At 39.1% G+C, this 27,066-nt stretch overlaps 1 protein-coding gene across 1 annotated transcript; it reads right to left on the reverse strand.

Annotated features, from left to right (window-relative positions):
- Nucleotides 1–3,464: 3,464 nt before the first annotated feature.
- LOC113312145 (F-box protein At3g07870-like) lies at nt 3,465–4,106 on the reverse strand. Its single transcript, XM_026560899.1, has one exon. It carries the CDS (start codon nt 4,104–4,106, stop codon nt 3,465–3,467), a length of 642 nt encoding a protein of 213 aa, XP_026416684.1.
- Nucleotides 4,107–27,066: the final 22,960 nt, after the last annotated feature.

Genomic DNA, 27,066 nt, shown 5'->3' on the forward strand with positions numbered 1-27,066 from the left:
GCTAATAACATTAACAAAACCGTAATTGAGTAACAATATGCACCAGGTATTCGAGAGCCGTATCTTTGTCCTCTATCTTGGGCCTCTCATCTACTCGTATCTACTCCAACCATAGTATATTTGTGAAACGCTCTGTCTTCCCAATAATCACATAATGGTAAAGGCTTGTGAACAATGTCAATATCATTATCATATGATTTGGTTTTTTCTCATTGATTTTGTACATCTTGTGCTCCTTTGGGATTTTTTGTACGTAAACGCATTGTCTTGCGACTCTCGTCGGGTTGTACATTACATATCCTCTTGGGTGAAACAAAGGCCCAAAATAATCTCTTTGCTCTTCGCACCCAACCTTCTTTCCTTTTCCTTTAGCCAAATCCTCCTTGTAAGGATCAAAGACAACATCTTTCGTCGTCAAGTTGTCCAACTGGCGTCTCAACTTCAGATAATCCCTTTTTTGGTTCTTCGACTTACTTCTGTAGGTGTACTTGTCTCCATAATACCTGTGGTCCCATTCCTTGTTCTCAAAATCCCTTTGAGCAAATATTGGGAAGTGCAAATATATCCACGCCTGCAGAAAAGCCATATTCCGTCCGATTTGGTTCCTTTGAGCCCTAGAATCCTTTCTCAACTCGTTCAACGGGTGTGCAAGGATGGCAGTGCCCCAAGAGTATTCGTGAATCTTGTAAAATTATTGCAACAACTGGATAAAGTTGGTGCTCACAGGGGCACGGAAACGTCGGGGAAGATAACATCTCCCAGGACGTAGAGGACATACGCATTGGCCGTGGCGATGATACATTCCGGCGTCACCTCTTTTCCCTCAGCACGAAGCTTCTTTACTCCCATGAAGTTGTCCCTCATCTTTGACAGATGGAATATCCTCTGCTTTAACTTGCCTACCAGCATCTCTGACTTGGTCTTCTCCTCATCCCATTGGAACACATCCTTGGTGAACGCGTAAATCTTGTCCCACTCAAGATCTTGCGCGTTTGTGCTTCACGGCTCTACCTTCTATACTTATCCCGGTAATGAACTTCGCATCATTTGGAGTTATCGTCAGTTCTCCAAACGGAAGATGCAAAATATTTGTTTCCCCGTAATATCTCTCGGCAAAGGAGGAACAAAGAGGTTTGTCGTAACCAAGGCCCAAATTCTCAACCGCGGGTATCAACCCCTTAGAATTGACTAGATCGATTACTTTCGGAACTTCTCCAATGGTTGATTCTATTGCTTGCAATGGCCATTGCCTCATCATACTCACTGACGTTCCTGGCTTCATAAGACGAACGGCATCCCTGTGATCCTATAAAATAAAACAAACCCGGTGGACAACAATCAAACCACTATACGGATAATAATTTTTATGTTACATAGCATAAGGTTTAGGTACTTACTATGGTATGGCAAACGACGATGACCCAACTGTCTTTGTACCCCCATAACATATGTCCTCCATCACCTGGTAACCCGTAAACGGGATCCTTAGGGCCGCGAGGAAACATGTTCAGCGGGTCGGGCACGTGGTCCCCTTTCTTCTTCTTTGGAACTTCTTTCTTCTTACCATCTGTCTTACCTTGTTTTTTGAACGTCTCCTCCTTGGAATTGTTCTTGAACTTCATCAATTTCATTGTCACTTTCTTCTTCATCACTTTCTTCACATTCTTTCTCACTTTCTTCTTCATCACCTTCATTCCCATATCCTTCTTCATCACCTTCATTCTCATCTCCTTCTTCATCACCTTCCTTGCCACCACTTTCTTCCTCATCACTTTCTTCTTCGGCAGCTTCTCTATCACCACCTTCTTGTTCAGTAGGTGTATCGGAATCAGATTCTTCATCTGTTGGTTGCTCCGCTTGAGGTGGTTGGTCATTGATACTGATCCGTTTGGCTTTACTCCCCGTGGCCCTTCGGTGGGAAGCATTCAAATTTTGATCGTCTTTTCGACGAGGTCCCAAAGGCAAAGGAGAAGCAAAGTCATGTTTCCTCCTATATTTCTTTTCGGCTTGATTTGATTGCTTTCCCTTGTTTGGCCTTTAGAATTCGGAGTCAAGTGACAAACAACAATGGAATCGGTCTAATCGATACACATACAAAGTCCGATTCCTAACATAATAAAACCAATAATCGGATTTTTTAAGTGCTAATGTAAACCGATTCTACTAATCGGTTTTCTCGATATACATATAAAGTCTGATTATTGACTAAGCATATAAAAATTCAAAGGCTACACAATCGGTTTTTGTGAACACATATGTAATTCGATTCTAACGAAAAAAAGTTACAGAAACAACGATTATCCCTACCATAACTGAATCGGGCTATTTATACACTAACATTTTCCGATTCCTATTCACATGCAGAATAATTGGTTTATGTGAGCAAGAACATAAACCGTTTCGAAACAGAATCGGTTTACTTGTACACTAACATAATCCGATTCTGTAAAACCCGGAAAATTTTGATTTCTAAGCGATTGCATGTTACTAAAACCTAGTTCAGAGGATTGTGTTGATAGAAAAGTACCATATTCGACCCATTTCCTCCTCTTGTGTGATACGAGAGGCTTCGGCTTCCTAAAGCACTTCCTTCGTTTTTTTTCGAATCACTTCAACGATTCCGGGATTCTTATCACTAGGAAAATTCATGTTAGTAGGATGCTTCATTCTTGATGGTTTCGACATTTTATAGAGGAAAAAAAACGATTAATCGTTTTTGGATCGTCGATAATCGACGATTTTTGGTTTAAAAAAGAAAAAGAAAAAAGAGGGAGTAGAAGAGATGAAGAATCGGTTTATGAGATAGAAATGAAAACTGATTTTATTTTCAGGTTTATTATCAAGAGTTGATAGGGGTAATTTAGTAATATTAATATTTTTTTAGAGAGTAATTTTGGTAGTTTCAATAAATTTAGACACCCCTTATCATTGTGTATTAGATAGATGAAGTAATTTATAGGCTCCAATTAAGTGGCACAGGCCCCAATTTAGCCAGGCAAAAGAATTGCATTCTATAAATTAAAAAAAAATAATAAAATTTTTGTTAAATGCATCCAACAAATACCTGAGCTTCTAAACTAGCTAGGCTACTGCTTTTCTTGTATGGCTTTTAGACTTTTCTCCTAAAGCTTCGAGCGAAACAAGAGTGTTTATGTGTGGAATTGCTTGTCTAAACATCCAATTCCCATCACAATCGTTCCATAGCTTCTTTAAAATTTTAGTTTTTGGGTTGTAGACAAATAAAGTTTCTCCGTGGTACCATAGTAATATCTCGTTGTTTTTAGTCAGTTCAAGGGGCCAAGCCCAACAGTATCTCATACCGCCCTCCCAGTCAGTGAGACCAATATTGAACTCCTTACTCCAACTCCTGGGATGCTTGTGCTCCTCCTCGCCAGAGTTCTTGAATCCCCATATGTCCACGCAACTATTATCTGGTTGGATATCAACAGCACACAAATACCCTCCTAGCACCTGGATACCCCAACTGGTTGACACACAAGGGGGTCTTGGGAGAGTTTTGAATTCCTCAGTCCCAAATCAAACGCCACAACTTGTTTCTTTGAGGCGTCTTTCCAATGAAGTGCTTCATAGACAAATATACCAGGAGAAGACCCCAACGAGTACCGTGTGGTTACTTGTTTGTTTCTCCATCCTCTGTTGTCACCAAGAGTGTATACTTGGACGTCGACTTGTACTCCTTGTTCCTCGTAGTGGTAGAAGATTCTAACAACCTTGTACTCATGGGTGGATTGGTGGTAACCAAACCCACTTACCGTATGATCTAAGGTTTGATATGGCTTTTCGCCTAGTCGGGGAAGATTGACATATTCTCCAGAGATGGGATTGCAGATGTATATTGGATCACAGATACGATTGCGGGTGTCATAGATACAGACCAAACCGTTGCATGAACCAACCATGGATGGTGAGGACAAGTGATCATTAATATTAACGGGAGGATGGTCAATCTTTGTAAGTGTGTCTAGAGAGAAGCGAGTGCTGTTTTTGCCTTCTTCGTCGTCGATGTCACGGTAGTAGAGTTGCGTTGAACTGGCCAAATCGTCTCCTATGGAGAAAAAGAGACCACCTTTCATATCATCTTCCATCGAATATATAACTTGTTAGCTACTTCTACCTCTCAAAGAAAGCGTAAAAATTATACCGCTACAAAACAGCAGCACACAGAAGAAATAAGAGTCCTAACCTAAAATAGATTCATAATAAATATAACTAATAATAGATTCGTGTTGTGAAATAGAGAAAGAGAAGGAGACACAAAGTAAAGGGGAAAAGAGAGAGAGAAATTCTATTAATGTGTGTGTATTTACAATGAGTTAAGCCTCTATTTATATAGAAAGCATAAAAAAGCGTAAAAAAGCCTCTATTTGTGTTGTTAGCTACTTCTACCTCTCAAAGAAAGCGTAAAAATTATACCGCTATAAAACAGCAGCACACAAAAGAAATAAGAGTCCTAACCTAAAATAGATTCATAATAAATATAACTAATAATAGATTCGTGTTGCGAAATAGAGAAAGAGCAGGAGACACAAAGTAAAGGGGAAAAGAGAAAGAGAGAAATTCTATTAATGTGTGTGTATTTACAATGGGTTAAGCCTCTATTTATATAGATAGAAGACTTGGTTTCCAAGATACATAAACCCTAATCTTAGACACAAAGGGCATCTTAGTAAATAAACTTGGTTTATAACACTCCCTCTGATGACCACTGTGGCTAAGTCATTGCAAAGTATCAGGAAAACTCAAATGAGAAAAACCTGAAATTGCATAAGTATGTAAAGACTCATATTCAATGTTGGACACGCATATGTTGCCTCGTTAAAACCTTGACAAGGAAAACCCAGTGAGACAAAACCTTGACGAAGGAAAAAGAGTACAACGTGATAAGTCCAGTAAATGCACCTTTAATGATGATGCTCCCCCTGATAAATACTTCAGTCAAATCTTGGCTTGCAAATCTTTGAGTCGAGATTTTCCCAATTTACGAATTTCTTGAATGCCGGAGATAACAATGCTTTCGTGAGAAATTTCCCAGTTGATGAGGTCTTCTTTTGTGATAGTCTTCTAATGGTAGTGTTCTCGAGTCTTCTCGCTTCTTTAAATACATTGAGGACTTGCTTCTTATATTACTAGCTTCTTGAAGATGATTTGTTGAAGTAGTTGATGTAATTTCTTCAAAAAATTAAGTGTCAATACGCAGTTACAGTACCATAGGTGTACGAATTTTGTAGTCACACTATGGATCAGAATGATATCCAAAATCATAGGAGATGTTATGTTGATGTGGTCTAACAAAATGACCTAGTTAATGGTGGGAATCCACCAAATAACCAAAATCCATACAACTCCCTCTTGGATGACCACCATGTTAAATTAATTTGCCTCACTCAAACCTTGCCAGTAAAACCCAATGAGAAAAAATTTGGACGAAGGAAAAAGAGCATAAATATCAACATTTTGAAGAAAAAAAAATTAAACGTCAATGAGATGTTGCTTCATTAAAATCTTGTCAGGAAAACCACATGGGACAAAACCTAAAACGAAGGGGAAAGAGTACAACTTTTTCCGTAAATATGGATGCTAACTCAACTATATGAGTATTATTAAAAACACCAAAATCATAACTATAGTATATATTATAGACAAGTTTAAGCAAGCATAATATTTTACTGCAGATTTAAGAAAAATTAATATTTATGCTGCTAAAGCATGGATTTTTGTGTTTTAAGGACTCCTCAAGAGACCTATAACGTTGAAATCATCAACTAATTAATCCAGATTTTTTGGTTTTGTACCAAATTTATAAAAACACATAAAAGATTGTTAAACCTAACATAGTCGAGTCAAGTGGCTGCGTGAATGTAATTTGAATCCTCCAAGGATCACAAATTTGAAAATGTTCTCCGACCATATATGAGTCCTTCAAGGACTACCATGCCAAATGTGTCTTATAAAAAGAACAATTACTGAACCAATCCTAGGATCTGAGCAAAAAGAAAACCCTCAAATCGTTTTCACAGTGAACATATTTCTCATATAACACATTACGACTACACCGACCTGTAATTAATAGGCTTGGCACATTTACGGTGTTAAGTTTTGGATCCAAAATTTTGTTAATTGAGAAATCAATCCAATCTAATTTGGATTGTATGCCAACCAATCACATATGTCGATATTTTTCTGCAGAGGGGTTCAAAACCACCATCATTTATTTCAGTAGCTACTTTAAATGAATATTCGACAACTAATTACGATCCCATCCAATTCTCAAGCGTATGCATATCTTGAAAAGAATTACATAATTGATAGTACGAGCGCCCATGGGTATTGTAATCTCCTCCCCTTCAAAATAACATCTGGATTTTAACAACACCAGTTGGACCGTAGATAATGACTTCAAAATCCATAAAAGAAATGTCCAAATAAATAAATAAAATTGTAGTCTACTTGACGTACAAATTTAAAATCAACCATGGATTCGTTGGTTAGAGCAAGAAAAACATAAATCTCCAATGACCTATAGGGCCGACGAAATATTCATTCACCTAAGAATGAAATTTTAGACACTTTATTTCATTCAAAGAAATTAATATTGAGATCAATATAATCACTACAAGGACTAGTTAATGATTTAGGCTAACAAGCCGGGTGCGCACCCTTTGATCTTTAGTGTCCAATTCCAACTACAAGTGGAACTATTTCAAATTTTGGAGAATAAAATAATGAAGAAAACCAAAAATTGTTAAATTGGTGTTTTTCGTAATAACAAATCTCATCCTTCTAGGATCCGTGGAGAAATCTATTTTCAATTGGTTTAAATGATTCTTTGAGAAAAATAAAGAAATCATTGTGGTATTCTTTGTAGAGAAAAATCTACTTTTTGGTTGATAAAGATTTCTTTAAAGGAATAGAAATGAATAACCAAAATTGGCTAAAATACTTAGAATGCCATTTTTTTGCATCTCATTGTAGAAATCTATGGAAAAAATTAATAACGATTGGTAAAACGATATACCAAAATCACATCGACGACTGAAAAAAGAAGAAGATATCGTTTGCTATGGAAATCCATAGTGGTAAAAGAATGGTTTCTTGTTAAAAAGAATAGAAACCAAATACGAATCACATGATCATTGTCCAATGGACAAAGATACCAATATTAACTTGCCGGAGATTTTTCAACCATGCATATGATTCATTACCAACACCAATTTTTGGTGATTATAGTTTCATCATAGGAATAAAAACTCTAAACCATCTATCGAATACCGATAGATTTTTTCTTCTTCTTTTTCTCTCCATATAAAAAAAATTAAAGAAGAAAGGAAAATCAACTTAATGGAAAAATAGTTGATCCCCATATTCCGAGAAATATAGACCGGATCTGGTTAATACCCGCAATAGATACAGTTACTCCAAAAAAAATAGTTATAGTTATAGCCGTGGAGTTGGAAGGTAGGTAAAAGAAAAATCCCCTTTGATATGTCAATTAATAAACCATCAGGTTTATGTAATACAAACTTAGAAAATAATATTAAAAAAATCGAATTTAAAAAAAAAACTCATTAAAAGCATACGTACCTGTTTGCTGCTCCTAAATCATAAGTTAGGAGGTTTATATGATCACGTGCATAGTTGATATCCTGAGGTCTTATCAACTTTCAAACACCCATCCGTTCATATCCTCTTGTCATATCCATCAACTGTATCTTTCCTTCATGGTTTAAATCTCGGAACTCGCTAGTAGATTTTATTTACAGCTTATCATGCGATGCTTGGTGATTATTTCTTTCATGGTTTAATCTCGGAAATCGCTTATAGCTAGCTAGTAGCTTTTATTTACAGCTTATCATGCGATGCTTGGTGATTATGCCCGGTAGCTAGAGCTACGTGCGTGATAACATGTTGTGGAATAGAGAAAGAGAAGGAGACACAAAGTAAAGGGGAAAAGAGAAAGAGAAATTCTATTAATGTGTGTGTATTTACAATGCATTAAGCCTCTATTTATGTAGATAGAAGACTTGGTTTCCAAAATAAGTAAACCCTTATCTTAGACACAAAGTGCATCTTAGTAAATAAACTTGGTTTATAACAATTCGAACAAATTCTAGAACGAACTTGAGTCGGTGTCAGACGGATCTAGAAGGCTCTGGTCCCGGAAAGAAGAATTCCAGAAAAACAGGAAACTCCCCCGAGGCTTACAGAGCCGGCGGTGATATTTTTTTCTTCTGGAAATACAGTAGTTTCCTTGATATAAATCACTGGCAGAACCAAGGATTCATGGGAAGAACATACCGCCATAAGAAACGACCACCCCCGTATGTAACATTGCAATATCTTTTGCTGTATGCATCGCTAATTGGTAAAAAAAAACAAAAAAGAAGAATAAAAAAGGAAGATAAAGAGACGGAGAAGGAGAAAAGATTTCTTATTGATATGAGTAACCCTATTACATACTATAGTATCCCTTATTTACATACACATGCCTATGTATCAACTTGGTCGCACATCTATGGGTCGTAGGTCTACAACACTCCCCCTTCTGCGGTCGAATAGAACTTCCTATGCAGTGCTTCACATATAGTGTTTCGAATGTAGTTCTTCAAATATCGTCCTCTCCTTGATGACTTGTGCCAAAATCAGTTGCCTCATTAAAACTTTGACAAGGAAAAACCTAGTGGGAAATACCTTGGTACAGCTCTTCACATGTAGTACTTCACATGTTGTCTCTTATTCACATGTAATACGATTTTCAAAGATCGTCGAGTCTAAGTTAATTGTCTCGTTAAAAACTTCGTCAGGCTAACCAAGAGGGACAAAACCTGAACTAAAGAAAAAGAGTACAATATTAAGTAAACTTAGAATATAGTCGAATGCGTATATGTTGCCTCATTAAAACCTTGACAAGGAAAACCCAGTGGGATAAAAATTTGACGAAAGGAAAGGAGTACAACGTGACAGGTGCAATTCAATGTGATCAGTTGCAGATGATCACTTTGCTCCGTTGGTTGACTGGTTGCTTCACAACTCCTAAGGAAGAACCTTGCCGAGTGTAGATGGTGGATTTTCGACAAGGGAAAAATCATAAAACCATAATTATGCATACTCCGGATCCGGCAATCTGATGAGTATTGAGACTCATGTCTCTCAACAAAGCGTGAAAGCTCATGCCATAAAATCTCTGACTGAGAAGGATGTCTCTCAGAGTATCTGTAGATGTGTAGTCTCCCAGCTGAGGCCACGGCACATCTCATGAATACTGAGCAATTTCCGTAATTATTTCTATATAGAATCGAAATATTGGACGGCTCCTAGACAGCATGCCTGCTAGTATAGAGAGACAACGTCTTCAGGATGCAACCAGGTTTTCCCTGACTATATAGGAGAAATATGATACTCCAGCAAGTTCATATTTCTCAACTCTTAGATAATTAATGCTCCTAGATAGGAAGCCCTGCTAGTATAGAGCCATCAGTTAGTTATCTCTAATCGCCCGAATGTCCAGCAATATTCTACGATTCTTCGTTATATTTCGTCATTTCAATTCGTGGTTCTTCCCAGCAGAATTCCACGGGTTAGTGATAAATATTCAACGAAACAGGCATCTGAGCATCGAATAAGCCCTACCTAAAATGGTGCAAGTGTACTTAGCAATAATGCACAGACCAGCATTTGAATGCGCAAACGAGCATTTCAAAAATACGAATGAACGATGAAACTATGCAAAATAGGAAGGAAAAATAATAATAATAAAATATGAGCAAAGGTGCCAGGGACTGGGCTCACCAGTCGGCTGGTCATGCCGTGACCAGTCCCACACCCAATTTTATATTTTACCATATTTTATTATTTTTCCCTGATCTCATGAAAATTCTCTCGTTCGAGCAAATCTCCTTCGATTCAAGGAAATTCTTTAATTTCATGATATTTCTTTATGTCAAGGAAATAATAAAATTAGGGAAAGGTGTCACGGGACCGAGCACCAGCCGGCCGGCCATACCCCAGCCGTGGTCGGTCCTACACCTCACGTCCCTATTATTTTATTATTTCTCTCAATCCATGAAAATTCCCTGATTTCATGAATTTTCCCTAAAACCATGAAAATTCCCTGATTTCATGAATTTTTCCTAAACCCATGAAAAATATTATAAAATTAAGAAAACTCGTGGGACCGGGTCCTAGCCGGCCGGTCATGCCCTAGCTAGTCCCACACGCCTCTTATTTTATTATTGTTATTTGTTTTGTTTTCCTCATTCCATGAAAACTCCCTGATTTCAACAAAATACCTTGGTTTCAACAAATCTATCTGATTTTATGAAAATTCTCTAAAAATCATGAAAATTACATAAAATTAGCAAGAGTGCCCTGGGACCGTGCCCGTTGGCCGGCCGGCCATGCCTTGGCCATTGCCGGTCCCACACTCCATCATTATCTATTTTATTATTATTTTATCTCTCTCATCTCATGGAAGTTCCCTAATTTCATAAAACTCTCCGGTTTTATGGGATTTCCCTCAATTCAGAGAAAATACGCAAAATTACATAAAACTGGGAAAGTGTGGGAACGTGCTTGTCAGCCGGCCAGCCATGCCCTAGCCGTGGCCGGTCCCGCACCTTGCAATTCCCTGTTTTATTTATTATTTTTCATCATCTTATGTATTTTTCCTAGTTTCAGCAAAACCCTGGATTCTGCATATTTTCTCAAAATGTTGCGCAAACGCGCATCGGAAAATATTGAAACTCTCAGGACTGAGACAGCGACACTATGGTGACACAGGCACATCCCCTTGACCGACCAAGGGTGACCCTAAGGCTTGCAAACAGCCGGTCCCACACGTTTTAATGATTTTAACCTAATTTGCTCAATTGCTCATATTAGGTTCAAACTCTTTCCAAACAATTGGGGGTTTGCTCAAACGACCATCAATTGGTCCCACGTCCACCAAGAGCCGGTCCCATGACCTCTTGGTCGGTCCCTCATCTTTTCATGGCTAGGTTTTATTATCTGTCGCTCACACGAGCATTATTTTAATAAATGATTAAACCAGCATTTAATCATTCTTTCACCAACTGGTCCTCAAGAGACTTTGGTATTTTTCTCATTCGAGCATCTGGGTGTTACATGGTGGAGTCATCATCCCATGTAACCGGTCCATGCTTCACTCGGCGGTTGATTTTGAATAAATCATCATTTCATTAAAATTAGGGTTTTTGAATCCAGGGCTCTGCAAAAACATGATTCTGAGCAGATTAAAAACTGATAATTTTATGTTGATTCCATGATCAACATTTTTATTTATTATACTCGACCCAGCAGTCAGTATCTTAAATTAATATTTATTTGGTCCTGCTACCAACAATTCATCAAATGAGCAATATTCGCTCAAACCGGCAATATTTGCTCGAACCAGCAATATTTGCTCAGATTCAAGAATATTGGTTCAACTATAAATATTCAGCAATTCAGCAACACAGATTGTTCGTCTTTGGTAATCAACATAATAATACCTCGTCTCAGCAGACATATTTAATTCATGAGTTTCAGAGCGTTTGCAAATCATGTTCAACTCAGCAATACATGGACTGATCGTTCCATAAAGTCAGCAACTGACTCCACAATCACGAGATATCAATCGTGTCACATGGGGGGATATTAACTAGGATTTTGGTCTGGCGGTCTACGACACGTGTGTTCACCCACGACGAGAATGTGAGAAAGTCGTGCAATCAGTTGGAAGAGTCAGCAAAGTAGTGGGTGGAAAATTAACCAAGTCTTCGCACGATGAGGAACTGGTTTAAACACGATTTCCCACTTCCCCACTCTCTGATTCCAGCAACTGTCACACTTCATGGGATCATGGTGTTTTTAATATAGTAATATAAAAAGACCTCTGAATCATGATTGAAAGGACAAGATTCGAATACTCGAACATTCGTCTAAACAAGCAATTTCTCGGCAAGTTCATACAGATAATCCTTCGTCTACACGAACTCATCGTCTGAGCAATCACTCTCAATTGAGTAAAATTCAATCATTCAGAGAGTTCTTACGTTGAATTCACAACATACCTACAATCTCAGATCACCATTGATCCCACACATTTCTCAGGTTCCCTCCTACAGATCAATACATCCTCTCTTGTGACCGAATTGACTCTGGAACGGCCATTGTTCTTGGTTTAGGACGGAGTCCTACAGATTGATCTCTCGAACTTAAAGCACTCCTTTCTTGCAGTGCATCTGTGTGAGATTCAACATTTCGCTCGGTTCAAGGAGTCTTCACATGGACGTCTCCTCAATTCCGTAAAAACCAGCAAATCGTTTTTCCCCATCTACAGATTGGCGACCACAGTGGGAGATTAATCTCTCGGTTGCAATCTCACAATTTCACTAGATGGCTGGTCTTAGGTCTGGGTTAGTTACAGGTTCCAACACAAACGACGCTAGCACTAGCAACAACAACAATGAGGATATCCAGGAAACAATTCCGGCCTCTAACACTGGCGGTGATGATGTTACTCCTCCTCACTCTAACACGGAAGGTCATCCTCTGTTCGGACGACACCCTGAGGAAGTCAAACGAAACCCACCATCTACCATTTGCTGATCTCATCAAAGTGCAAGAGACACTTACAAAGAATCAAACCGATATGGCTACTACGCAGAAAGAGCTGTTTAATTATCTGAAGACTCTCACTGACAAGATGTCAGAGAGAACTCAAGAAAAAGGAAAGGAAAAGGAGAAATCCTCAAATGCTGATCCTGAGGTGGTTCCAATTCATACGGTGGATGACGACGAAGTCCGCAAAGCCGCAGACGATCCATCAACAAAGGAGCCATCAAATTTCATTACTCGTGAAGATTTGGAGCGCATTTTGGAGAATCGTGGAAAGGATAAGACATCACATGTCCAACGTCACCAGCCTTCATATCCTGCTGCTACGCAAAGGGTCCCTCTTCCGAAAGGTTACACTTCTCTGACTTTCACTCAGTATGATGGAACTGGCAATGCTCGAGAACATGTCTCTCGTTTCCTGGAAGCCTTGGGAGAACATGAACACAACCATGTCGTTCGCCTCAAGGAGTTTTCAAAATCTTTGAAAGGCAGGGCATACACCTGGTACAACAACATCGCACCAGGGACTATCAACAATTGGGAAGAAATGATTAACGCCTTATACATGAAGTACTTCTTTGTGTCAGAATAAGTCACTCTCTCTGATCTTGGGAGAATGTTTCAAAGGGTTAGTGAAAATCCCAATGACTATGTGAAAAGATTCAGAGTCCAGGCCCTGGACTGCCATGATCCAAATGTCACGGAGCAGCAGCTGGTAGATTTAAGCATCAATGGCATGATCCAGGTCTATAGAGCTTTACTGGAAAATCTTCGTTTTCAGACTTTCTCAAAGCTTCACGAAGCTGCGAAGAGATCGGCGACTACTGCACCTGCTCTGTTGGAAAGAGCAAAATCTACAAATACTGAAGAATCACGAGACACTCGAGGAAGCAGACGTTTGATCAACAAGCAGTACAATATGAAGCCCTCCACAAACGTTGTTGCAGAAGGGAGCAAACGTAAGGCTGATAGGCTTTAAAGATGTATGAAATAAGAGTATAAGGGAAGCCTACATGGTTATACCGCAAGTGCACGGTGTCGATTGTAGCTTGTGCAAATACGGGTCGAATCCATAGGGACTAGGGTGTGAGTTGAAGTTTCCTAAGCTAATTATCTAATCAGTGAACTAATGAAGCAAAGGTGGTGACAGTGACAGTGAGTGAAAAAGAGTGATAGTGGCAAAGAAACCAAGGCAGTAACACAGGCAGTGATAAAGAAACAAAGGCAGTGAAGTATAGAAGGGACTAGGATCTTGAATCCACCCTTTTCCTAAGCTAAGTCCTCCAACTATGTTCTTGTCCCTTGTTAGTTATCAGTCAGCTTCTAGGCTCTCTGAATAACTAGATGACAGTTGCGGTTCAAAGCCGGCTGTTCATCTAAGGGTTGGTCTAGAAAGATTACTAAGAACAATAAGATGAATCTAATCCTAGTAGTAGTTGGGGATCTCACACTGCAACTACCCGCAGAGAAGCTTGCTTAGTGTTTTAACAACCTAAAAGGATATTCAATCCTAGAGAGTTCAAGCACAACAAGATCACAGCATGGATGGGACAAATACAATTGAAATTTACAAAATAATTTAAACTAAGAACTAACCCTTGAGGCACTGGCTATTCCAGTCCTCTTGGGTGAAGCACTGGCTAGCCCAGGCATAAAATGAAAATACAATGAAAATACAGAATATGGGATAAAATGTAGAATTAATGCACAAAAGATGAGTTAAATGCCAAGAAAAAAATATAGAAATATGCACTTTTTAGCACTCATCAAATACCCCCAAACCTGAATTTTACTTGTCCTCAAGTAAAACAAAACTAAGGAAATCCTACCTATACCACTGTCGCTGGTCTCTCGATTGCATTTAGCGAATGCAATAAGCCTTTTAAACCACTAAGTGTCCCTAGTGGACGAGTTGAAGTCTCGTGAAGGTTTTCTTAGAACGTACCTACAAAGTTCTAGGACAAAATATATGCTCATATTCCATGAAATGTGACATGTGCAAGACAGTAGAAGCTCACAGCAAAATGGAAATGTCAATCTAGCTATCAAAGGCACAATCCTAGCACTGATAACAAATAAAGACATGTGATAAGAGTGTAAAGTGTATCTACACATGTTTCTAGAATGACCTGAAGTTATGACTACTAATCACCAAGAGATAGTTTTTAGGCTAAGAACCGAATTCTAAGCCAAGCTAGTTGTCCGGCTTTACGAGAATTGTGAATGTTCACCCAATGAGTTGGTGATATTTCAGTTTACCCGCGTTATACATCGATGGTTGCACCCTCCTTGCTTATTACAAGACTATTTACAACAAAAAGATGACTCTTTACATGACTCTTATTTACATTGATTACTCTCTTTTATTTTTGGAACAAGAGAGAACTATTGTCTTTAACATGACAAAACATGGAATAAATAAATACTTGATTTTTTTTTAATTTTTTTTTAATATTTTTTTGATTTTTCTGAATCTTTTTTTTTTTTTGAAGAAATAACTTTGATCTTTACAACATAGTGACACTTTTGATACATGAACAAAAAGAAAAACATAATTACATGACTCTTAGCAAGAGGTGGCCCTTATCGAATGCATCCGGTCAAATTCTATGGTTGCTTTTCTTAACGTATCCTCCAACTTCTATCCCAGCCAACCAAAGAACAAGCTAGTCAAGTCTCATTCAGTATTCTAAAGTGATTGGCAATCTAACTTCCTATCAAACACCTTGAAGATCGAGGCTATACATGTATTGGTAGATTGTGCGTGTGCAAGTTTCTTATCACATGTGAATTGTGCTAGAATCAGGGTGCCTAAATATCTAAACTAAGAATCCTTATGTTTACATACATGCACAAGAGTCAACATTTCAAGGTAGATGAGCTCCATTTTTATGTTTTTTATCATTTTCTATTTTTTTTTTCTTTTCATTTTTCATTTTTTTTTCTTTCAGTTTTTCAATTTTTTCAAAAAGAAGGAGTTCTATTTTTCGATTATAGCATGTTATCAAAGTATCTATACCATACCCCCAAACCTAAACTAAACATTGTCCTCAATGTTTCAAAATATGAAAAGAATTATAACATACGAAGAGGATTATGTTGAGTAGAGAAAAAGGAAAGAGAATACCCGATTTGACGGCGAAAGCAAAATTAGAACGTCGTTATTCAAGGCAAAAATCCACAGTATTTCAGTTAAGAGTCACATTGGATTAGTAAAATATGTACAAAAGAAACAAAAGATTTAACTAAGAAACTATCTACTAGATTCTATACAAGAAAATTTGGTTTTTAATGGGATTGGACTTTTTGGGAAAAATTTGGTTTTGTCGGGAGACATTTGGTTTTGATGGGAAAAAGAAAAATTTTGGTTTTTAGGGAATCATTTGGTTTTTAATGGGTTTTGAAAAGAAAAATTTGGTTTTAAAATCGGGAGCAAGCCCACATTGGTGGAAGAACGCACAGCCCACTAGAAATTTGAAAACAGCCCACAACTGCTGTGCAAAATGAAGCCTAGATGAGTGTGAAGTGAAGCCCAACGAATCAGTTTGAATTGAGCCCAGCAAAAGGTTTTGAATAAAAGAGCCCAACCGTTTGGGGCAAAGCTTGCTCTGAAGCCCAGATGGGTTGTTTTTGGAGCCCAGATTTGTTTTAAAAAATTTGATTCTTAGGCCCACTGTTGGTGAGTAAATCTCACCGTTGGTTTTTTGGAATTTTGAAAGTTTGGCCCACTCGAAGTTTGGTTCAGGCCCACAGTTCAGAAACAAGCCCAGAGTTCAGAAACAGTTGGGTTTTTGGGCTAGCAGTTAACTGGAATGCGAGGCCCAGCTGGGTTTTAAAACTTTAAAACATTTTTCAAATTTTTGGTCTGGGTCTAAGCTCATAATGTAGGGGTCTAAAGTTCAGTTGAGTCTAAGCCCACGAATGGTTGGAGCCCACAGTTTAAACAAATTTCAGTTTGAGGCCCAAAATGTAACTAAGTCCACAGTCCAATTCACAAGCCCATAATCACTTTTAGAATTTACACAGCCCAAAAAGAAGTGCAACTGGGTTTGAAAATGGTTGTCAACTTTTGTTTGGGTCAAGCCCACAGTTCAGGCTTACTCTTGTAGCACAGCCCAGCTGTTCTGTTTTAGTTGCACAGCCCAGTTAGGCTTGGTTCACAGCAACAACAACTTCAGCAAGAGCACCAGAGGCTCATCAGCAACAGCAACAAGAAGAAGAAGCAGCAACAGTAGGAGGCAGCAAGACATCAGCAGCAGCAACACAGAAAACAGCAGCAGCACCAGAGGCTGGCTGTAGCAGCACCTGTTGGCTCAAAAGAGAAGATCAGTCTCTTTGAAGCAAATGGGTGAGGCCAAGAAGCAATGAGGAAAAAGGGCAAGCAGCACAGCAAGAAAATAACAAGTATGCTCAGGCAGCAAGTTTCAGACAAGGCAATGCTATAGGTGCTAGGCCACAGGGCAATGCTGCAGATGAAGCAAGGCTGCAGAGCATCATGCTTACAGGGCATGGCAAAGCTACAGGCAATGAGAAAAGCTGAAGAGCAAGGATGCAAACACAGATGCAAATGCAAGATGCAGATATGGAGAAGATGCAGGCATGCAATGATATGCAAGTGACAGATGCAAGTTATGATGACAATATGCAAACTAGAGATGATGCAGGTATGCAGATATGGATGCAATGCTTACAGCTAAGATGCAGATGCTAAATGATGCAGATATGGATGCAATGCTTACAGCTAAGATGCAGATGCTAAATGATGCAGATATGGATGCAGGAGATGCAGAACTACAGTTACAGCTAAAGCTAAGTTACACTAAGAGCTACACTAAGTTACAGATGCAGTTATACTAATATAGCTAAGTTATACTAAAACTATTACACTAATATAGTTATACTAAGTTACAACAGCAAAACACTAAGTTACAGCTACAACAGGCTAAGTTACACTAAGACAGGTACACTATTTTTTTTATTTTTTTTTCTTTTCAACTACACAGCACCAGTCCCCGGCAGCGGCGCCAAAAACTTGATAGGCTTTAAATATGTATGAAATAAGAGTATAAGGGAAGCCTACATGGTTATACCGCAAATGCACGGTGTCGATTGTAGCTTGTGCAAATACGGGTCGAATCCACAGGGACTAGGGTGTGAGTTGAAGTTTCCTAATCTAATTCTCTAATCAGTGAACTAATGAAGCAAAGGTGGTGACAGTGACAGTGAGTGACAAAGAGTGATAGTGGCAAAGAAACCAAGGAAGTAACACAGGCAGTGATAAAGAAACAAAGGCAGTGAAGTATAGAAGGGACTAGGATCTTGAATCCACCCTTTTCCTAAGCTAAGTCCTCCAACTATGTTCTTGTCCCTTGTTAGTTATCAGTCAGCTTCTAGGCTCTCTGAATAACTAGATGACAGTTGTGGTTCAAAGCCGGCTGTTCATCTAAGGGTTGGTCTAGAAAGATTACTAAGAACACTAAGATGAATCTAATCCTAGTAGTAGTTGGGGCTCTCACACTGCAACTACCCGCAGAGAAGCTTGCTTAGTGTTTTAACAACCTAAAAGGATATTCAATCCTAGACAGTTCAAGCACAACAAGATCAGAGCATGGATGGGACAAATACAATTGAAATTTACAAAATAATTTAAACTAAGAACTAACCCTTGAGGCACTGGCTATTCCAGTCATCTTGGGTGAAGCATTGGCTAGCCCAGGCATATCCCATTACAACACCCAAAGACCCCTATTTATACATACAATGGAAATCCCAAAAAATCCCCAATTAACAGCAAAATTAGGGTTTGTAAAAAAATACAATTAAACCCAAAATTGGTTCACCTAACCTACTGATAACAACCCAATCAATCAACCCATGCTTCAATTAGACGTACAATCATGTTCCCCCAATTATCCCCAAATTATGAAATTAGGGTTTATAAGAAATAGAAATTAGGTTTACCTAATCACTGCAAACTCTTGATAACTCTCACCCATGCTTCCTTACGATCTTCTGATGCTTCCCACGCCTCCAATTGATCTATATCATCAACTAATTTCACCAACTCACTCTTAGGGTTCAGTGGTGAGAGAATAGGAGAAATTAGTTGTTTGAGAGAGATTAGAACGTGATATAGGTGATGGGTCGAGTGTGTATGATGATTTGAGAAGAGATGGTGGTGGTTGTGGTGATTGAGAAGGAGTTGGTGGCGGAGCAGGTGGTGGTCGTGGAGTTGCAGAGGAGAAGAAAGGGGGAGAAGAAGGAGAAGCCGATAGTTTTAGGGTTAAGGTGTGTTTGGGTTAGGGTATAGGTATTTGGTGCTTAGGTGTTGAGCGGATTCATCAAGTCTCGATGATACGCGAAGCTGAGCCGTGGGATGCGGAAATGATAGATTGATCTAACGGCTACAAGTGAAGAGTCTAGTATCGACCGTCGGATGCCTGATACAACGAAACTGACGGCTCAAGATGGAGTTAGGTGTTGTAGTGTTAGAAAGGAGCTTCAGACTTTGATGAACTATGATGAAGCGACCGTAGGATGCTGAGATGATCCGATCTAACGGCTGAAGATGAAGGCGGGTATGGATATTGGAAATGGGTTTGGGTGAGGGTTTTGGGCCTTGGGTATGCCAAGCCCATATCTTGTTTAAGGACAATTCTTCCTCTTCAAGCCCACTTCCAGTTGATCCGGCTCTTGCAAACATCATTCTTCGCTGCCTTTCTTCGGGAGTCTTTGTCGTTTCTTTGTTCTTTTCGCTCCGTGAGTTAACCAGGCTTTATTTAGTACCTAAAAATGTAAAATTAATTAAGAAAAGTATTTATTCTTGAAAACAATGAAAATACAGAATATGGGATAAAATGTAGAATTAATGCACAAAAGATGAGTTAAATGCCAAGAAAAATATATAGAAATATGCACTTTTTAGCACTCATCAAAGGCCGAACCTCCAAGTAAGCATACCTCAGCTCCTCTAAAGACACAAAAGAAGGACAAACCAGAGGCACAGGCCCCTGGCCAACGTACAGAGACTCCTGATCAAGAGGCACCTGACTTTCCTCTCCCCATTGGAGAAGTGCTCGAACTACTGGATGCCTGGATCCAAGATGGTGCAATCAAATTGCCATATGTCAGGAGAGAACCAACTGAGGAGAACATGGAAAATCCTCGTTATTGTCGCTTCCACAGGTTCGTCAATCACCCCACAAGTAGTTGCAAAGTTTTGAAATGCATATTCAAGGAAAATGTTGAGTCAGGAGAATTTAATCTGGGGGATGAAGGAGTACACAGAGATCCCCTCCCAGTCAGAACTTTCTCCATATCTGAAGAACCAGTCAAGGAAGCAGTCCGGTCATTGATAGAGCATGTCTGCGAATTACTCTATCTGTCAAAGGCGCAAAGGGGAGACATGTTCACGGCTTTGAACTACATAGTATCTGGAAAACGCCTGCTGATTTCAGAAGTACCTCCTGAACCTTCAGCCACTGACAAAGAAATGTATGACTGGGGACTGTTCACCACAGTGCATATTAAAGAAAACAAATTCAAGAGAGCATTTTTTGATGTCGGCACTGTCGTCAACATCACTCATTTGAAAACTCTCAGAGCCGCTGGCATTACTCGACAAGAGGCTACTCATGATCCCATGGCAATCAGAGATCACGAAGGGGTTTCCAGAGACGCGTATGGCTATATCATCCTCAAAGTCAAAGAAAATTTGGTCTGCACTGAGACCAAGTTATTGAAGCAGGATATACATGATCCTTGGACAAGCTTGGATTTACGCTGGAAAGAGGGCTCCAACGCCTTCAACACATCCTGTTGTTGAAGCAGGATCTGACTCAGAAAAAATGGAGGATACTTCCCCGTTCGAGCATCTGGAGGAAGTTAAAGCCTTGACAGAACTCACACAGAAACCTGGAGAGAGTGATCATTCTTTCGTCAAGAGGTTTCGTACTCATCAGGAAAGTCTTATTCCTCTTCATGCGCCAATAATACCAATGTTGAAATATACTACTCTAGTCTGGGGACTTCTCCCTACTAACAACTTAGCGATTACCAAAAGCTACGAATGGGTAGTCTCACCTCAGCAATATTACACCAAATGGTTACGCTCAGAGCCTCTACAAATTGATCATTCTATCAAGAGGTTTATTGCTGAAGATATGAATAAGAATGACCGAAAGTATGCTGAATACTCCCCTCTGCTTGAGTGTACATATGTACCACAGCCATGGAATCAACAGAAAATATTCAAGGCGCGAACTACTAAACCGAACAAATTCGAGGAAGGAGATTTGGTTCTCAAGGAAACTAAACGTGATCTCTATTCTACAAGGAGCTCCAATTGAGAAGGACCATTTATGGTTTCTAAATCCATAACCGTAGGGTACTACAAATTGATCAACACAGATGGCAGAACCCTGCCAGTAATTCACGAGAATTGGCTTAAGGCATTTGGCTGAAATTATTGGGCATTCGAGGTACTGGACGTTTGAACATTCATGACGTCCGGATTTGGCATTTAGGATTTTCTTTCATTGTATTTCAATTCCTCCAAAACGTTTGCAATACTTGCAATCAGTATTTGAATTCAGCAATTTATTAAAATTCAGTTCATATTTCTTAAAAGAAAATCTCTATCAAATCCAAAAGAAAATCCTCAATCATCTACCAATCCAAAACCAGCCAATACCAAAACCCAAATAAAAACCTCACATCTCTCAAAAGTTCAGAAGTTCAAGAGATTATGAAAAGGAAATCAAAGAAAATCAGCAAAAAAGGATTTTTGCTCCTCTGCATCCTTCAAGACCTGCAAAGCCGCCTTCTCCTTGTTCAGCTCTTCAGTCAGCCTGGCAATCTTGTCTTCTTTTTCCATCGCGGAATCATTGGGAAAGGGTATGTTGTTCTCACATGAGTCCTTGATAGCGTTCATTTGCTTACGAAGCCAAGTCTTTCTGAATTCTCCAAGTTAAACTCCCAATCAAAGAGTACATCTGGAGTCACAGTATTTCTGTCCCTAGTGCATATATCACTTACAACACGTAAGATAACACTTACTTGCATTGTTAAAGCATAAGCACGTCCAGGATTCCTGTCAACAATTATGTGGCCAAATTTCTTCCATATTTTCTCGTACAAGCCTGCATATCCAATGGGAACGCTGAACCCACCAACTAGTTTATGATACGGGAATGATGCATCAAATGGAGGATCAAAAGCAACTCCTTCACTTGGATATTCATGCACCACTATACGGTTCTCAGTTACTGGGGCAGCTTCTACAATCAGGACAACAGTTTCTTCAGTATTCTTTACTTTCTTCTATCACTGAACCAGCAACAATCGGGATTTCCATAACTTCAATGACAACCTTCTCATGGCCTTGAAGTACAGGGATGGTTGTCTCTTCATCAATAACTCCAGGGCAGCTCGAGTTATCCTTATTGGTTTCAGTATCCTCAACTTCGGTATTTGACACCTAATACGAAGATTACATGAGGTCAGAGCAATCTAAACATGAAACCAAATGATATCATAAAATACAATATACAAGCAGTATAACATTATCAAAGTTCATCATTATACACTCAAGTCACAAGCAAATAACATGAAATTTATGAAAATACGTTTTGCGGCAAGCTCGTCTGAAGAGACTTACTCTGCCCTGTACTAGATGACGAACCGGGAGCAATCTACAAGGAATCTGAGGATGAATTATATACCATTCTCTTCGTATGGATGTCCTCTACCGAATTTCAAAAATTCATGACAATCCGATGAAAGATCAAGGATATGTAGTCAAACCATTGAGCAACATACCGTCTGAAAAAGTTCTGAAAGTCTCCTGGAAGTTTACTGTTTCGCCTTTTTAGGGCCCTGAACGTGCTCAAAACTTAAAATATTCTTTGGTAATTTTCCGGGCTTAAAGATGCATATGCATATCATGAAAATCCGACTCCAGATGAAGGTTTTACGGTGTTTTTGCTAAAAACTGGGTTCTGAATTTTCTGACGACGAATTTCGACAAAGTTTTTTGTATATGCACATGGATTCTCATTCATTCATTCATTCACAAATAAACAATTTCATACTTCTATGAAGAGTTTACAAGATATGTGCTTACTTGGGGAGTCTCTGAAGCGTTCAAAGAGTTGGGGTTGTCTGTGTCAACATCAAGAGGCTCATTGCTTTCATTCGGTTCTGAGCCTTTGGAATTTCCTCCATCTCTATTCTCAGAGGACGACCGAGTATCAGCACTCTCCACCTCCATGGCGACATCCTCCTGGACAAATTCTCAAACAATTAGCATTTTACATATGAAGCATTATATTTTGCTACGAGGAAGAGTACTTACAGCATTTTCTTCTTCAACGCTCGAGTCAGAAATTGTATGCCCAGCAGTAGAGAATTGAAGACCATCAATACTAGACGGAGCAAAATTCTGTAACCAAATAACAAATATTGGTTTTATGATCCTAGTAATACGGATAGAAGAAGTCACCGCGGAAAAGGTGTCGACAACTCCCCAAAGAAACAACCGGGGACTTTATGGTGTTAGGCTGCAGCTTACAATTCTTGTTCCTACCTTCTCCACCATGAATGACTGTTTCAGCTTTTGAGAAATTCACTTCAAGACGAGGTCTCACAGCACGACCGTCCTGCAAAAGAAATTGAGGTGATAATCAAAGGCAATTATTTCAATTTTACGAAGAACGTGCAAAAGATACATACTGGTGAACATCCTGGAGATGTCTTTCGCTTATCTCCGCCGGAGATGTGTTTCAATCTGGGTCGAGAAGCAATTATATCAGCGGAAGGAGGCTCTTTTACCAGAGGTTGACTAACCCTTACGAAATCATGTAAGCGTTCAAATTGCTGGTTTCAGAAATCTATATAACCTGGAGTTACATACGTAACTAGGTCAGCACAAGGGAACCAATAAGAGCTTCCTTCTACATGTGTACGGTCTAAACAAGTCTTAATCTGTTCCACCGACGGTTTTCTCCTTTGAAAAGTTGGAAGGCACTGATCCATACCCATCTGACAGGATGCTCTGTCAATGTTGTATTCCTCCACCGAAAAGTCTCCATATGTTGTTGTTATTAAATAACCTGGAGTGCATATCAACATGAAGGATCTTTCACCATCGCTCAAGTCAGCACCAGATTTCAAAGCCATGCTTTCTCCAGCATTGAAAGTTGTCAATTGGGAAACATGAGGAGGAATCAACACCCAGAGACGGAAGTTAAACTCAGACTCATCGTCTACAACATCAATGAAACGCGTCTTGGATTGAGGCTGTTTTGTTGACCAGCGCATAATCCTAACGTTATCCTTCTCGGGGAAAATACGTCGAGAATCAGCAGCATTCAACCCTTGAAAGATACTACGGGGAATAAGTGCATACTTCGCAAAGCGTTCCCACATCAAGGCCTGGAGAAACATCGTATTGGCGTAGCATTCAATCTTCATAAAGTCGTTCGAAACACTGGAGTCTATAATCAAGGAGTTCATGTTAGAGTACAAAGAACCCAAGAATAAGCTACCTATGGGAAGTTGTTCACCTTGATCCATCTTAATGGAAAAAGGGATTACAAACGGCTTTAGAAAAGTTCCGGCGTCTTCGAACACGTCCCTGGACGGCCATAAACACAAGAAAGCAGCAATAGACAACATACCGTCAGGTTCGTCGAGAGGGACATCTCGTGGACACTAGTGTGTTAACCAGTGAGCATAACAACCTTTGCCAGAAGCCTTGTTAATTCTCTCCATCTCAACTGTTAAGGTGTTAGAAATTTCTTTCTCCTCCGTCGAAAGCTCTTCAGGAAAGTTACATGTGATTGGAAGATGCAATAAAGCAACTACATCTTCCAAGGTAATAGTAAACTCTCCCCAGCTGCATATAAAGGTATGAGTTGGAATGCACCAGCGAGCTAGAAGGGCCATAATACCTCGTGCATCATGAAAAATATACAAATCTCCGGATGATTGAATAGCTCTGGTAACCTGTGCTCTATCCAGCATATCTCTAACACGAGGAAAACCCAGCATGTGTCTTGCCCATCCAGAAAATTTCTCTAAAGGTCGTCGAAAGAGTTTGAATTCTATAATTGAGGCAAGGAAAAGTCCTCGTTCAAGGCAAAACCTAATAGATGCTTGAGGAGTCACCAACTTCTTTTGAATAACCGTTCTAGGATTTATCAAAAGGCGGAATGTTGGAGTTCTGAGACGTCTTTCAGTGTCTTGCTGAACCACGAAGAATGCATCATTTATATTGGGAACATTTTTTATTCCAGGTGCTTCTTTTTCATCACCAATAATAGAAGTCTCGTCCATACACGTATCACTGGAAGTGTCATTTTCCTGAGAATCGGGCATCCTTGCGAAGTAGCTGTAATGTGCACAAAGCATTCTACTTCAGTATATCGTCATACCAGGTGAAAACTTTGACAATATGATGGGGTCATATAATATGACAATAGGATACTTATGGAGACATCTACAAAAATGGTAATTCTTAACTCTTACCTCTTTTCAATTCCACTAACAATAGTGATTGTGCCGCAAGAGTTAACGCTCCAAAATTAGTTCGTTCCTTGAAATCTGCAATAACAAACGAAGCCTTATTGATTTACGAAACCGATTTTTCATAAAATCATGGACACAATGTTTATAACATAAATATCTACAACTGAACTATGAAATTTACACCAAGACAATATTTCATCATAAATAAGTTGTCTAATTTCGAGGATTACTCAAAACCCACGTTTTGGATTTACAAAACAATAATTAACGTGAATTATTCACGTAAATTTTCGAATTTTTTATCTAATGAGAACAAACTTATGTGAATAAAATATGTCATCATATTTTGCATAATATGTCACGGCTACATATATATAAAAATCTATTTTCCTTCGTACGAGCGTTTTTTCTTTAAAACGAAGGTTTATTTTGGTTTTGTGAAAACTCACATCTTTTAAAAGATCAAATTTTGGTTTCCATGAAAGCTCATAAACAAAATTTTATCACTGGACACAGGTTTATTTTCAAAAGAAAAATCTCTCTCAAAGTTAGGGATTGTTGCTAGTTTCTTAATCTAACGATCGAATGAACATACGTTCCTAAAACAAGGATTTTTCATAAAAATCACATCCAAAGTATGTATATGCACATATTATTTTATGATGAACAACTCGTGAACAAACAGCAAGCTTTTGAAGAAAAAAAATTAGCGTACCTGACGTGCCGGCCGGCCGGTGATCGGACAGTCGGCGACGACGACTTCCGGCGAATTTTCTCCTCTCCCTACTGATGACGTGAAGATGTGAAGGGGATGAAGCTGGTGGATGTGTGGGAAGAAATTAAAAAGAAAAGGGAATTAATCCCTTTTTTACCAAATTTTATTTCCAAAACCTAATTCCATAAGGATTTCCTTATCGGGCCCGGCACGTGAATCCTAAACCGACCAAGGTTCCATCATCGAATCAGCGGTTTTACACCAATTTATGCTCTCCGGATGACGCTCTATTATGTCACTGGGGTTTTCTCTCAAACCATGGTTTGCTCATTCGGTCGAAATCTGGTAACATCTTATCTTATGACTAAGTTCAATTACTTATTTTTGTCTGTACCTGGAAAATCACCATTCAATGCTGACTGAGGAACATGACTGTTCACTAAGCAGGGGACTTAATGTAGATGGTGGATTTTCGACAAGGGCAAAATCATAAAACCATAATTATGCATACTCCGGATCCGGCATTCGGATGAGTATTGAGACTCATGTCTCTCAACAAAGCGTGAAAGCTCATGCCGTAAAATCTCTGACTGAGAAGGCTATCTCTCAGAGTATCTGTAGATGTGTAGTCTCCCAGCTGAGGCCACGGCACATCTCATGAATACTGAGAAATTTTAGTAATTATTTCTATATAGAATCGAAAGATTGGACGGCTCCTAGACAGCATGCCTGCTAGTATAGAGCGACAACGTCTTCAGGATGCAACCAGGTTTTCCCTGACTATATAGGAGAAATATGATAATCCAGCAAGTTCATATTTCTCAACTCTCAGATAATTAATGCTCCTAGATAGGAAGCCCTGCTAGTATAGAGCCATCAGTTAGTTATCTCTAATCGCCCGAATATCCAGCAATATTCTACGATTCTTCGTTATATTTCGTCATTTCAATTCGTGGTTCTTCCCAGCAGAATTCCACGGGTTAGTGATAAATTATTAATGTTTTTCGTGGGTTGTAGTAATGAGGTTCAAACTCTCGTACTTGAATGGGTTAGTGATAAATTATTAATGTTTTTCGTGGGTTGTAGCAATGGGTGCGAGAGGTAACCAAGACACTAGATTCCACTATTATACAAAATTGAATGATAAATATTTCAAAACTCTATTCAATTCTTAAGTCCTATTTTAT

This window comes from Papaver somniferum, chromosome 9 (assembly GCF_003573695.1).
Source record: "Papaver somniferum cultivar HN1 chromosome 9, ASM357369v1, whole genome shotgun sequence".
Taxonomy (NCBI): domain Eukaryota; kingdom Viridiplantae; phylum Streptophyta; class Magnoliopsida; order Ranunculales; family Papaveraceae; genus Papaver; species Papaver somniferum.